Source organism: Rhineura floridana, chromosome 3 (assembly GCF_030035675.1).
Source record: "Rhineura floridana isolate rRhiFlo1 chromosome 3, rRhiFlo1.hap2, whole genome shotgun sequence".
In the NCBI taxonomy this organism is placed as follows: domain Eukaryota; kingdom Metazoa; phylum Chordata; class Lepidosauria; order Squamata; family Rhineuridae; genus Rhineura; species Rhineura floridana.
Window position 1 is genome coordinate 3,924,002 of NC_084482.1, and position 13,522 is coordinate 3,937,523.

Sequence of the window (13,522 nt, forward strand, 5' to 3'; positions counted from 1 at the left end):
GGGGAACAACATTTTGCCAGAAAACAAGGTGATGACCTTAGTTCTGGCCTTCACAACATGTAGGACACAAAATGTGCAGGCCTGCTCTGGGAAGAAAGTAGTGTCTACTGGTTAGAGCAAGAGGCGCCTCGGACACAGCACATCCTGATCCCAGGGCCCCCCAAAATATATGCACACCATTATTGATTTTGAGGCTTCCAGGTCCAGAATTAGGGTGATGTTGCTATTGAGATTAATATTGTGACTAAACATTTCACACATTTGGAGTATGGGGTCAAGGGGTCATCCATCAACACATCTCCTGGGGTGCCCCTTCCCTTTCCTGTAGGTTCTCCTTGGCTCTCCTGAGAAAGTCCACCTACTGCAGAGTCTGTATGTTTGGCATGAGATCAAATTTTGTCAGCTGTGTTGTCCAGAGGGTGGGGGAAAGCCAGCCCAACCAAACTCCTCCCCTTCACTGGGCCCCTCCCTCCTAGCTACCCAAGACTCCTGCACTGACTTTCTCACTGAGAGGCACCTTGCAGCATCCTCACCAAGATCCAGGTGAGAGAACTCAGAGGACTTCAGCAGCTGCCCTTCAGAGGGATGCACCCAGCATATCTTTGAAGGGGCTGGTGCTTCTCTTTCCCCCGTGAGTTCTGCAAACAAGCTGTGGGCAGCAGAGAGGGTGAGGTTTCACCTCTGAGGCTACTTGCCAGCTCATGCTCTGACCATGGACGACCAGGTAACTGCTTGAACAGGTAACACACCAAGGTGGGAAGTTTGTTCTGCCATTCTTGTTCTTGCCAAGATTCCAGCCCCACTGTCTGTCCCACCCCACCCCCATTTTAATCTGCCATACACTCCCCCAATGTCAGTGGCAGCACCCCCAAATCCGGACATTTCTTCCTCCTCTTGTGCTGCACCACGGAAATGACCCTACAGTGAAGCAAAGTGAGCCATCATTAAAGACAGGATAGCGGGGAACAGGTGGATCATAAGGGGCATAATAAGCCAGAAAATTATCATGTACAAAGCTCAGTGAAATGAATGGGGCATGTTTTTTGGCTGGCCTGATGTTGGCTGCCTTGGAAATAGGATTTATTTGCTTGGCTGGAATATCGGAGAATGTCAGCATTTGTTGTATTAGGTGTTATGTGAACACCAAAATACAAATAGACTGCATCTGGGAAAAGTTGTCGAAGAAGAGGTTGTTAAGGGGAAAGGTGGGGAAAGGAAGGGGGATAACTCATTGGTAGAGCAATATGGTTTGCATGCAGATGGTGTCGGGTTCAATCCCTTCCTGGCATCTCCAGTTGGTGGATTTCAAACAGTCGGACTAGGGTGAGAGAGACACTCATTGTTCTGCCAGGTCCAATGCTCTCCACCTCTCTCTTCTGAAAATGGGGGCACATGACGCTACTCAAACCCCTCCCCTTTTTAATGTAAAACCTGGTGGGAGCAGCTTGAGTGATTTTTTTTTAATTCAGGCTGTGAACACAGTGGTTGCCTACAGCAAAGCGTTTCCATTAGCCACATCTGGAGGGGGAACGGGTTGATCTGTTGATCAGTTGTGAAATCTCTCTGAAGCTCAAATTTTAAAAAAACACCCTCAAGCTGCTCCCACTGGGCTTTACAGTAAAAAGGGGCGGGGTTTGACTAGCATCGTGTGCCCCTGTTTTCAGAAGAGAGAAGTGGAGAGGCACTGGAACCACCAGAACAGTGTTTCTAGCCTCAGCTTCAAAGAGATTTCACAACTGATCAGCAGACCAACCCATTCCCCCTCCAGGTGTAGCTAATGGAATACAGCCTAGGAAAGAGATGCTGCCAGTGAGCCTGGAGAACTGGGATAGATGGAGAGATAGTATCTGATTCTGTTCTAAGCAGCTACATGATGTACACTTTGAAAAAGTGTGCCATCAGACTCCAGTTAATCTATGGGTAGAGACACACTCACGGTTCTGCTGGTGCCAGTGCATCTCAACTTCTCTTTTCTGAAAATGGGGGCACATTATGCTGATCAAACCCTGCCCCTTTTCACTGTAAAACCTGGTGGGATCAGCTCGAGTGTGGGTTTTTTTTCTTAGAATTCGGCTTCAAACAAATTTTCCAGCTAATCAGCAGATCAACCCATGCCCCCCCCCCAGGTGTGGCCAATGGAAACACTTTGCTGTAGGCGACTAGTGTGCCCACAATCTATGTAACTGCAAGCTATAAGCATGCGCCTAACCATAAGAACATAAGAAGAGCCTGCTGGATCAGGCCAGTGACCCATCTAGTCCGGCATCCTGTTCTCACAGTGGCCAACCAGGTGCCTGGGGGAAGCCCGCAAGCAGGCTTGCTAAAAAAGAGGCAGGTTGTTCCCTCCATTTCCCCAAAACAGCAAGGAGTTCCAGGGATGGTCTCTTTGCAGGGTCTGCTTCTTTGTGCAGGGAGGGAGTGCTGGAGACTCAAGGCATCTCTGTGATAGCTATGTCAAATAATAATAACAAATAATCCAAGGAAAGCATATTGGAAGCAAGTAGATTCTGAGGCCATGTACACACAACCAGATATTTAGTACACATTCAGTGTGCTCTCAACTTTGATCCAGCACATCCTGCTTCTTTCTGTAATGCAGTTTTTTCCCCACAAACCAGTTTTGATACTAAAATATTTTAAAACTGAATAAATTTGCATTTCAGCACACGTGTACAGGTGAAAGTGCACGCTAAACAGTACCTTTCTTGTGTGAGTAGTTCCCCACCACAGTGACACCACAGCAGAGCATCCCACTTCTTTTCTGCCCCTTGGGATGTCACTTAGCTTCCGATTGTTCACTCACTCACCTTCGCTTCTGCTTTCCCAGTGAGCCATTGGTGGGGCTGGGCACAACGCACTCTTTGCCAAAAAAAAAAAAAAAAGCTATTTTGTGAAAATCTGGTATACTGGAAAACATGTATCTCAAAAATTAAAAAAACACGGCTGTATGTGCACAGGTATTGCATGCCCACAAGAGACCTTAGGTTTCCTGAATTCAGGGAGGATAGACTACTGGTACAGCTGGTGGGACACACCCATTTTTTAAGAAGATGTAACACACTTTGTCTGGTATAGCAGAAAGCTTCCCCCCCCAAAAAAAACAATAAATGGTGGGCACACAGGTAAGCAAACACCTCGGGCATGTGGCGTGGAAACCATAATTGGAGAAAGAGAGTTCCGAACACTGATGAACACTACCTGCAAAGTACATACTCACCTGTGAGTACAGGTAGCAGCAGTATAGCTGCAGCTTCAACTCTCAGTGTAGAGTGCAGGTGTGGACAACTGCAAAGCACTATGTACAGAAGCACTCTGAGGGGGAAATGAGTCCTGTGAATTTCAAACTCTTAGCATGTAAACAGCCTTAAACAGCAGGCAGCCAAAGCAATGATGCAGTATCACATTTCCCAATAACAACAGTTGCATTCCAGTTTTGACTAGCTCTCTGATTCTCTCTGTTCATAGTCAAACACACACACAGAGAGAGAAGTGTGCATTGGGCTCATATCACCCCCTGCAGATCGATTGCCCATTCAGGAAACATCCCCAGCCATTAATTCCCGCAGAGGAAATATCAGTCAGCCATCCCTGATAGTTAGCAAGCAACCACACAAACAAAACACAGCAGCCCAATAGCCGTTAGTTACAATACTAACAAATGCACTTTCAGGAAAACACCTGAGCTTGTTTTTCAGTGTGTCAAATGTAAAAAGTATGCTATTCCCAACTGAGAAGGTCAAGGCTGTTGGTGTCTCAGAAGCATGAGATGCAAGAAGAGAATAGTTGCTGCCACAACCATGAAAGTGCACATATGCTGATTTCATGGCTCTGGCCTGCAGGAAGCAGCTTATATGGGAAACTGGGATGTGTGAGGCCTGTGCTAGGGGCCTAAGGCAGGGACGGAGAGGGGCTTGACTAGCAGCTGTGATGCAGAGATTTAGGGGTGATAATAACCCTCAGTTCATGCTTCTGGGGCGGTGGATTCAGTTTCTGCTTTCCACTGTACTAGGAGCCAGCACCCGTGAGCACTTTGTAGAATTTCCTAAGCAAAACTAGACAAGTTGGAGTGAGTGAATGTCTGGCTCTCTCACTATAAAAAGTAATGTTCACTCATCAAGAAAAATGAAATAGTAACCCAAGATGAGGATCTAAAATTAAGAGAGCAAGTGTGGTGTAATGGTTAGGATGTTGGACTATGACCTGTAAGACCGGGGTTCAAATCCCCACTCAGCTATGAAGCTCGCTTGGTGACCTTGGGCCAGTCACTGTCTCTCAGCCCAACCTACCTCACAGGGTTGTTGTGAGGATAAAATGGAGATAATCATGTATGCTATCTTGAGCTTTTTAAAGGAAATGTGGGATATTAATGTAAAAAATAAATAAGAAGAAATGGGAATTTTTTAAAAAAAGTATTATGAGATCTAGCGTTCTTTCCATAGATAAAATGCATATTTCAAACATTTGCTGGAAGGATAAATGTTTGGAATATGTACTTCATCTGTAGAAGGCACACCAGATATCAAGATACACTTTTTAAAAATGCCCATTGCTTAATTTTAGATTCTCATCTTGGTTTACTCTTTCATATTCTGCCGACTCTTGAAGATGCACCTGTTTAGGCAAGCATTCCAGTGAACCTGAACTCCTTGATCTACTTAATTGTTCTTTTAACTGTTTTAAAAAGAACTACTTTTTGACAGGTTTGTTTTATATTTAAATTTTAATTATGAATGTTTTCAGTGTTTTGAGGGAATTATTTCATTGTGCATGGGTTTTATTATTGATGTTATGCTTGTAACCTGCTTAGAAGCCATTGTGGCACAAAAGTGATATTTAAAATAACATTTCTTAACCCAATGTATACAACTAACACCTTCTCAGCCCATTTCATTATGCATGTGACATTTATTACTCCCATTTTGTCCTTACAACCTGTCAACCTGAGATGGGAATCCTTATCCTATGCATATTTGCTCTGAAGTAACTTTGTTCATCTAAATGGGTCTCAATACTCCGCCCCCCAAGTGATTGTGCATAGCGCTAACGGCCCTTCATGATTTCCTTAAGGTCATCCACTGAGCTTCTGGCTTGAGCAAGGATTTGAACCTATGCCTTGCTGGTCCAAATCCAACTATCTACCCCAACCTTTTGGATGACATTTTGGATGACAGCTCCCATCATCCCCACAGAGCATGGTCAAAGATGATGGTAGTTGTATTCCAAAACATCTGGGCGGCAGGTTGGAGCAGGCTGCTCTATCCAATACATCAGCATTGCCTACAAAAAAAAAGTCATTTCACAATAAACCAAATCTCTGCAGTGCCATAGGTGAACAGGTATCCAGACTAAGATCCTTCACTTGTGCAGCCTTGAGCCGCAGCAGTACATCATGTAATAGGGCTGAATAACACTATGTCTCTCTCTGTGTTGCATTCTTGTGCTTTCTCCTGCAGTGCTGAGTTGCGTAGCAGTTGGATTAATGGGGGTATACTGTGGTTTTTTTCAGATCTCGTCTCTGACTCTCTTATTCTCTCTCTTACCTTCTGCAGAAGCAACTGATCAACACTGCCATGCTGCCTGGCCCCACCTCTAACGCCTCCCTCCCTCTGTCCGATGACCGTGACAATGCTCTGGCCCAAGCTGAAATCGCCCTTTTGGCCTCCATCTTCCTGCTAGCCACCCTGAGCAATGGGCTGGTGCTGGGAGCCTTGTTCCGCCACAGTCACTGGGCCACATCCATGCACCGCTTCATCCGCCACCTCTGCCTGGCTGACCTGACCGTGGCTGTCTTCCAAGTGCTGCCACAGCTTATCTGGGACATCACCGACCGCTTCCAGGGCCCCGATGTCTTGTGCCGCACCATCAAATACTTGCAGGTGGTTGGCATGTTTGCCTCTTCCTACGTCATCGTGGCCATGACTTATGACCGCCACCGAGCCATTTGCCGGCCCATGTTGGCTTTCCGGAAGGGTCCAGCCAGCTGGCATCGACCTTTGGTGGTGGCATGGACAGCATCCTTCCTCTTCAGCATCCCCCAGCTCTTCATCTTCTCCAAAACTGAACTGCCTAGCGGAGCCCACGAATGCTGGGCTAAGTTTGCTGAACCCTGGGGAGCCCGGGCCTATGTCACTTGGGTGACTCTGATGGTCTTTATCCTCCCTACTTTTTTCATTGCCACCTGCCAGGTCATGATCTTCTGTGAGGTCCACCGCAGCCTGCGCTTGGGGCCAGAAGGAGCACTGGGAGGCCGGGGCAACCGGCGAGGGGGCTCCCCAATATCAGGCGCTGTGTCCAAGACACTAAAGATGACTTTAGTCATTGTACTTATCTACGTGTTCTGCTGGGCCCCCTTCTTCCTAGTCCAACTGTGGTCTGTGTGGGATCCTCAGGCACCCATTGATGGTGAGTCACCCAGCAGCATCTGGAGGGCCCACACAGGTAGCCGGGTTTCATGTTCTAAAGCTGGCATGCGATGCAGCGTTCCAATTCCTGATCCCATATGCAGATCAAAAGTGTGTTCCCCATTATCTCTTATCGTATGTGGAGCAGTATAACAAGGGGACATTGTAATGATCAAGGCTATGGTTTGGACAGTCTTCTTTTCATTTTTAACTTCTGTCACTTCTTTACTTCCTTCCCTTTACAAATATGAATCCAAGCTACAAGTTATGTTGTGCACACATAAAAATGTGCTTAGAAATGGGCTATTATTTCTTCAGAAAAAGCAGCTGCAGCCCCCCGCCCCGTCCCCCGCCGATCTGGAGCACAGTGTGGCAGGAAGGGAGTTTAATGCTCCTCCTCTCCCCCCCCCCCAGCACTTTCCCCCAGCTTTCGGGATGATTTTCAATGGGAAAATGGAATGGGATTGACCACCCTTCCACCCATTGTTGCGTTGTCATGATCCAGATCATGGACTCCCCATGGACTCTGCTTCTGAACAGACAGTGACTAGTTCTGAGCATGCTTTTAAGAACACAGGTCTAACAGAATGCATAGTTTGGCTCTTCAGGTGCTTCCAAATTACCTGTTCATTGAGCATTCATCCTGGTTTATTTGAAGGAAGATTAGACTATGTTGGCTTTTTAATGAGAGTTCATTCTGACTTGTGTGTGTAGCAGTTAGATGACATGTCAAACATTACCCCACACTTTCCTGTGCATTTTTCTTATCGCAAGAAGTCTGATCTTTGGGGGATGCAGGTCTGTTGCACAAGACCTCCCAATCAACTGTAATTGCACAACTTGAATTTGCCAACATGTGATTGAATAGGAGTAATCGGGAAGCACCCACCGTCTATGGGCAGCCTATGAAGATCTATTTGCAGAAAGTTCATCGCTGTTCATGTCCCCTGGAATGTGAGCAGTGTTGCCCACTTGGCACATGGCTAACTGCTCTCTCTGCGTAACTCCTCCAAAAGTGCAGGCAGTGGTTCCCTCTCCAAGACCTTTTTGTAGAACTTTCCTAGAACTTTGGCACCCCGGACAGATGCCTAGTTTGCCTTTGTGGTTGAGTGAGCCTTTTTAATCCTAATAGTTTTAGAGATGTTTCACCATGTGCAGTTAGTTCCTGTTAAGGCATTCCAGCCTGGCTACCTGGGCCTCCTTCACAGGGTATCTGTCTACCTACTCATGCCTCTGCACTTGCCCAAAGTTTTCCTCTTATCATTCCATTGCCCCGTGACCAAACATTCTTGGAAAATCTTTTAATGAACTCAGTGTGTAAATAATGGAATTGGAATAAGCTTATGGAAAAAAGGAAAAAATAAGACAAATTGTATGTATTGTCCTGTTTTGCAAAATTGGAACAAGGAATTTAAGCTCATTACGGCACAGAACATGGAACACACCACAATCTCCTAGCAGTGAGAGATTTCCAGGGGTTCTTGCGCTTACCCAGGGTTCAGTTTCCTTGGAATGAAGATCAGCGGAGACTGTGGTGTCTTTAGGATACAGTAGGGCCCTGCTCATACAGCGGGTTATGTTCCAGATCCCCGCTGTAAAGTGAAAACCACTGTAAAGCGGATCCCATTGACTTACATTGACCAAAATGGCACCCGGCGGCAAAAAACCGCCGTAAAAGCAGAACAAGTGCTGTAAAGCGGGGCCTTTCCACAATTCACAACCGCTGTATTAGCAGAACGCTGTAATGCGAAGCGCTGTAAAGCAGGGCCCTACAGCCTGATCATAAGATGGAGGGACTCGCAGCATTAACAGCATTAAGAAAGATATACACAAGTTAGAGCGGGTTCAGAAGAGGGCGACGAGGATGATAGCCGGTATGGAGAACAAGTCTTATGAGGAAAGGTTGAAGGAACTTGGCATGTTCAGTCTGGTGAAGAGAAGGCTGAGGGGTGACATGATTGCACTCTTTAAGTACCTGAAGGGCTGTCACATAGAGGAGGGTACAGATTTGTTCACTGCTGCCCCAGAGGGTAGGACTAGGTCTAATGGTTTTAAGTTGCAGGAGCGTAGATTCAGATTGGACATTAGAAGGAACCAGAGCTTGGAAAAGTTACTTTTTTGAACTACAACTCCCATCAGCCCAATCTAGTGGCCATGCTGGCTGGGGCTGATGGGAGTTGTAGTTAAGAACATAAGAAGAGCCTGCTGGATCAGGCCAGTGGCCCATCTAGTCCAGCATCCTGTTCTCACAGTGGCCAACCAGGTGCCTGGGGGAAGCCCGCAAGCAGGACCCGAGTGCAAGAACACTCTCCCCTCCTGAGGCTTCCGGCAACTGGTTTTCAGAAGCATGCTGCCTCTGACTAGGGTGGCAGAGCACAGCCATCATGGCTAGTAGCCATTGATAGCCCTGTCCTCCATGAATTTGTCTAATCTTCTTTTAAAGCCATCCAAGCTGGTGGCCATTACTGCATCTTGTGGGAGCAAATTCCATAGTTTAACTATGCGCTGAGTAAAGAAGTACTTCCTTTTGTCTGTCCTGAATCTTCCAACATTCAGCTTCTTTGAATGTCCACGAGTTCTAGTATTATGAGAGAGGGAGAAGAACTTTTCTCTATCCACTTTCTCAATGCCATGCATAATTTTATACACTTCTATCATGTCTCCTCTGACCCGCCTTTTCTCTAAACTAAAAAGCCCCAAATGCTGCAACCTTTCCTCGTAAGGGAGTCACTCCATCCCCTTGATCATTCTGGTTGCCCTCTTCTGAACCTTTTCCAACTCTATAATATCCTTTTTGAGATGAGGCGACCAGAACTGTACACAGTATTCCAAATGCGGCCGCACCATAGATTTATACAACGGCATTATGATATCGGCTGTTTTATTTTCAATACCTTTCCTAATTATCGCTAGCATGGAATTTGCCTTTTTCACAGCTGCCGCACACTGGGTCGACATTTTCATCGTGCTGTCCACTACAACCCCGAGGTCTCTCTCCTGGTCGGTCACCGCCAGTTCAGACCCCATGAGCGTATATGTGAAATTCAGATTTTTTGCTCCAATATGCATAATTTTACACTTGTTTATATTGAATTGCATTTGCCATTTTTCCACCCATTCACTCAGTTTGGAGAGGTCTTTTTGGAGCTCTTCGCAATCCCTTTTTGTTTTAACAACCCTGAACAATTTAGTGTCGTCAGCAAACTTGGCCACTTCACTGCTCACTCCTAATTCTAGGTCATTAATGAACAAGTTGAAAAGTACAGGTCCCAATACCGATCCTTGAGGGACTCCACTTTCTACAGCCCTCCATTGGGAGAACTGTCCGTTTATTCCTACTCTCTGCTTTCTGCTTCTTAACCAATTTCTTATCCACAAGAGGACCTCTCCTCTTATTCCATGACTGCTAAGCTTCCTCAGAAGCCTTTGGTGAGGTACCTTGTCAAACGTTTTTTGAAAGTCTAAGTACACTATGTCCACTGGATCACCTCTATCTATATGCTCTGAAGGAACTTCTTGACAGTAAGGGCGGTTCAGCAATGGAACCAACTGCCTAGGGAGGTGGTGGGATCCCCTTCGCTGGATGTCTTCAAGCAGAGGCTGGACAGCTATCTGCGGGAGATGCTCTAGCTGTGGATTTCCTGCTGTGAGCAGGGGGTTGGACTCGATGGCCTACAAGGCCCCTTCCAACTCTATGATTCTATGAACAGTCCAACAGATGTTGCTTCCCCATTAGGCTTCTAGAGGAGTCTTCCAAGCCATGGCTTGGGGTTCAGCACAGAGAGCTGGGCAAGCTTCTGTGTGTCCATTCAGCTTCCAGCTTCACCTCAGACTAACTCAAAAATCCTGCCCCAGTCAGGGGAGGGGGGAGGGCTACCCTCATTCCTATGGCAACACACCTTCTCTTGGTCAAGTCTTTGACATGTAGATTGGGTATTTCACAGACCAATTAACCTAACAAAGAAACTGAATGGATCAGTACAGCAGGTTTCTTCCACTGTAAATCCCAGCTTCTACATACAAGATTACAGGCTTGAAGGGAACCCACAGACATCATCCTAACCCCCCAACCCTATAACAGTATTTTTTTTAAAAAACCAGCTCCCAATACAAGACAGTCCCACTCACCCTTCCATTAGGAATTCAGGGATAAGCAAGGATTGTGCCGTGTGGCCAGTTTTTTTTGAAGATAACAATTGTTTGTATACTAGCTTGTGCTCTTTGAAGGAAAGGTGGGATATAAATGTTATAATAAACAAACTAGAGATAAACTGGGGCTCAACTCTCTTTAGAAATCTCATCATATTTGTTTTGAACTTTTTTTTAATATTGTATTTTTAAATTGCTGTGACTCTTGGCCTTTATAGTGAAGGGCGGGTAACAAAACAAGTTTACAACTACCACCACCATCTCCCCTGGAAGCCCAAACACACATGAGCAGCCTGTGATTGGGGGAACTGCACTCTCTGTGCTCAGAGGTGCCCTGGCCTTTATTATCTGTATTCCTGAACATGTGCCAGGGTTGAGCTCTAGGAAGTCCCAGGCTGTGCCAATAGCCCAGAGTTGATCTTCACTCTTTTGCTCTACTCCAGGTCCAGCTTTCACCCTCCTGATGCTCGTTGCCAGTCTCAACAGCTGCACAAACCCCTGGGTCTATGCCACTTTTAGCAGCAGCATCTCGGGTGAGCTGTGTCGAATCTTCTGCCCCAGGCTGGCCCACCAGCGAATTGGCTTCCTGCAGGAGGACTCCACCCTCACGGCTAGCTCCTCCCTGGGACGGGACACCCTTTCCTGAGCCACAGCTCCACACTCAATACAGATGCTGCACCTGGCCAGGAATATGTTCCTTCTGTTCCACAGGCATAGCCAGAAAAGTGGATGCAGAAGAAACTCCTGGAAAGGAGAGCCACTCTCTCTCTTCTTTCTCGGCAATCAGTACTGTGCAGTGGGAGGAGATGCGGCGCAACAGAGAAGCATGATTCAGCAGAGCAGAGCTTAGTAAAAGGATGCTGGGTCACATAGGACTGCTGGATGATCATTGTCTTCAGTGCCCTCTGGAACCTGTGAAATGATGCCTTTGGCTAGATCAGCCTTCCCCAAGCTGGTACCTTCCATTTTGGGCTAGGGCTAGGGCTGATGGTAGTCTACAACATCTGGAGGGCACCAGGTTTGGGAAGGATGGACTGGAATTGTTTGACACACTGCATTTATTTGAAATGTTCTAACCTTTTGTATCCCTCCCCCCCCCCCAATCAGGCTTAGAGGGTCAGATTAAAGATCAGGAGGTAGCACAAGCATGAAGCAAAACAAGGCGGCTGCCTCTTTCACACCATTAAGGGTGGGAGGGAGAAACAGATCTGCTTCATGGCCCTAACAGGTTGTCACCTGTTATTCCAACGCAGCTTGTGCAAAAGATTTCACCACTGGATCATGCCCCATTCTCTCTGGTGGTGAGTGGTTGGATTTTCTACCTCCTCAGACAACAAACTATCTCGTAGGCAAAAAAGAGTAAACCACTAGAGGTAACAACTTAACAATGACAAATGCACATAGTGCATATAAAAAGGGAAGATCAAAAATCAAAATTGTGTCAACATTACCAACAATCTGCATAACCCACACGTAGAAGATCCTAACATAGCTCACAATAAGCAAGAGCCCTCAGCCTGCTCGCTGGGCAAAGCTACCTAACTGTATAAGTACATCATTTGACTAACAACACTTATTTTTGTTGTTGTTTTTAATAAATGTTTTTATTGACAGAAATAAATACGAATTATTTGGGTTATGTGGTGGGGTCAAAGTGCTCCTCTGATCTCCAGTTGGCCCCTCCAGACTGGTGTTTTATTGCAGATGTATTCTGCAACATGTTCTTGACACAATAATAGTATGTTATTGGTGAGTTTTATCTGCACTATTTTATCTGCACTATTAGATGTTATGGGATGCTTTCCCAATGCTACCACATTATAGTGCAGCAAAAGTGGGACCCATAAAAAAATCCAGAGCTTTTGTGGTATAAAATCAGATCCATTTAAATCTCACAGAACCTCAGCAGAAACCTTTGCACTGCCATGCTTTATCCTAGTCCTGTGAGATTCTAAGAAATATTTCAGATACCACCAAGTACCTCTGATTCCTGCAGTTTTGATCTCATGAGCATTATTGCAAGCTAGCAAGATTGCACAATGCACAGCTGTGTGCTCTCTTGGTCTATCAAAAAGGAGTTCACAGCCACTAGATGGTGCCCTGCATCTATAAATCTCATTTGGCTGCCACTGGTATACACCCCATTTAATTCCCTGCCTCGAGCCCCTCTGTTGTGACCTACTGGACCCCATCTTGCTCCCAGTTCCAGGAATAGCCTGTTCCTGCATTATCATCAACATCATCATCATTTTGCTGCCTGCCCTTCACTAGTAGATCCCAGGGTGAGTTACAGAAATTTAAAATATGGCATTAAAAACAATTAAAACTTTAGCATTTGCCAAAAACTGTACAGCATAAGTGCCAGGTGCCCCTCTGTAGGGAAGGAATTCCACAACTTAGGGACTGCCACAAAGAAAGCCCTCTTCCAGGCCGCCGCCACCCCAAACCTCTGGCAGAAATACCCAAAGAGCCTCTCTGCTGATCTTAACACCTGACTGGGTCTGTAGGGAAGAAGGTGGTCTTTCAGATATTTGGGCACCTTGAATTGCACCCAGAAGTGAACTGGCAAACAATGGGTTATATGCATTCTGGCCACTGCATTTTGGACCAGTTGAAGTTTTCGAGTCATCTTCAAGGGCAGCCCCACACAGAGCCCATTGCAATAATCCAATCTGGAAGTTACCAGAGCATGGAGTACCATGGCCAAGTCATCTCTGCCCAAAAAGGGCTGCAGCTGGCGCACCAGCCGGGACTGGCAAAAGGCATTCCTAGCCGCTGGGGCCACCTGAGCCTCCAGTGACAATGCTGGCTCCAGGAGTATCCCCAAGCTGAGGACCTGCTCCTTCCAGGGGAGAGCAGCCCTGTCCAGAACAGGCTATCTTCCCATCTCCTGGACTTGAGAATTTGGAACACATAATACCTCTGTCTTTTCAGGATTCAGCATTAGTTTATTGGCCCACATCCAGCCCATC

At 46.3% G+C, this 13,522-nt stretch overlaps 1 protein-coding gene across 2 annotated transcripts; it reads left to right on the forward strand.

Moving 5' to 3' along the window:
• Positions 1-516: 516 nt before the first annotated feature.
• Positions 517-11,222, forward strand: AVPR2 (arginine vasopressin receptor 2). 2 transcript variants are annotated; one of them, XM_061613917.1, is made up of 3 exons: positions 517-740; positions 5,550-6,402; positions 10,994-11,222. In XM_061613917.1, the coding sequence occupies exons 2-3, from the start codon at positions 5,571-5,573 to the stop codon at positions 11,194-11,196; spliced, it is 1,035 nt and encodes a 344-aa protein (XP_061469901.1). In that variant the 5' UTR covers positions 517-740; positions 5,550-5,570; the 3' UTR covers positions 11,197-11,222. The 2 variants fall into 2 exon arrangements, with proteins under 2 accessions (XP_061469901.1, XP_061469900.1); XM_061613916.1 differs by having other exon boundaries at positions 517-724.
• The last annotated feature ends 2,300 nt before the right edge of the window (positions 11,223-13,522 follow it).

Bases quoted from the DNA above. Each gene is read 5' to 3' on its own strand.
- AVPR2 (XM_061613916.1), top strand. The intron at 6,403-10,993 runs GTGAGTCACCCA...GCTCTACTCCAG, and splicing joins TCCTCAGGCACCCATTGATG to GTCCAGCTTTCACCCTCCTG.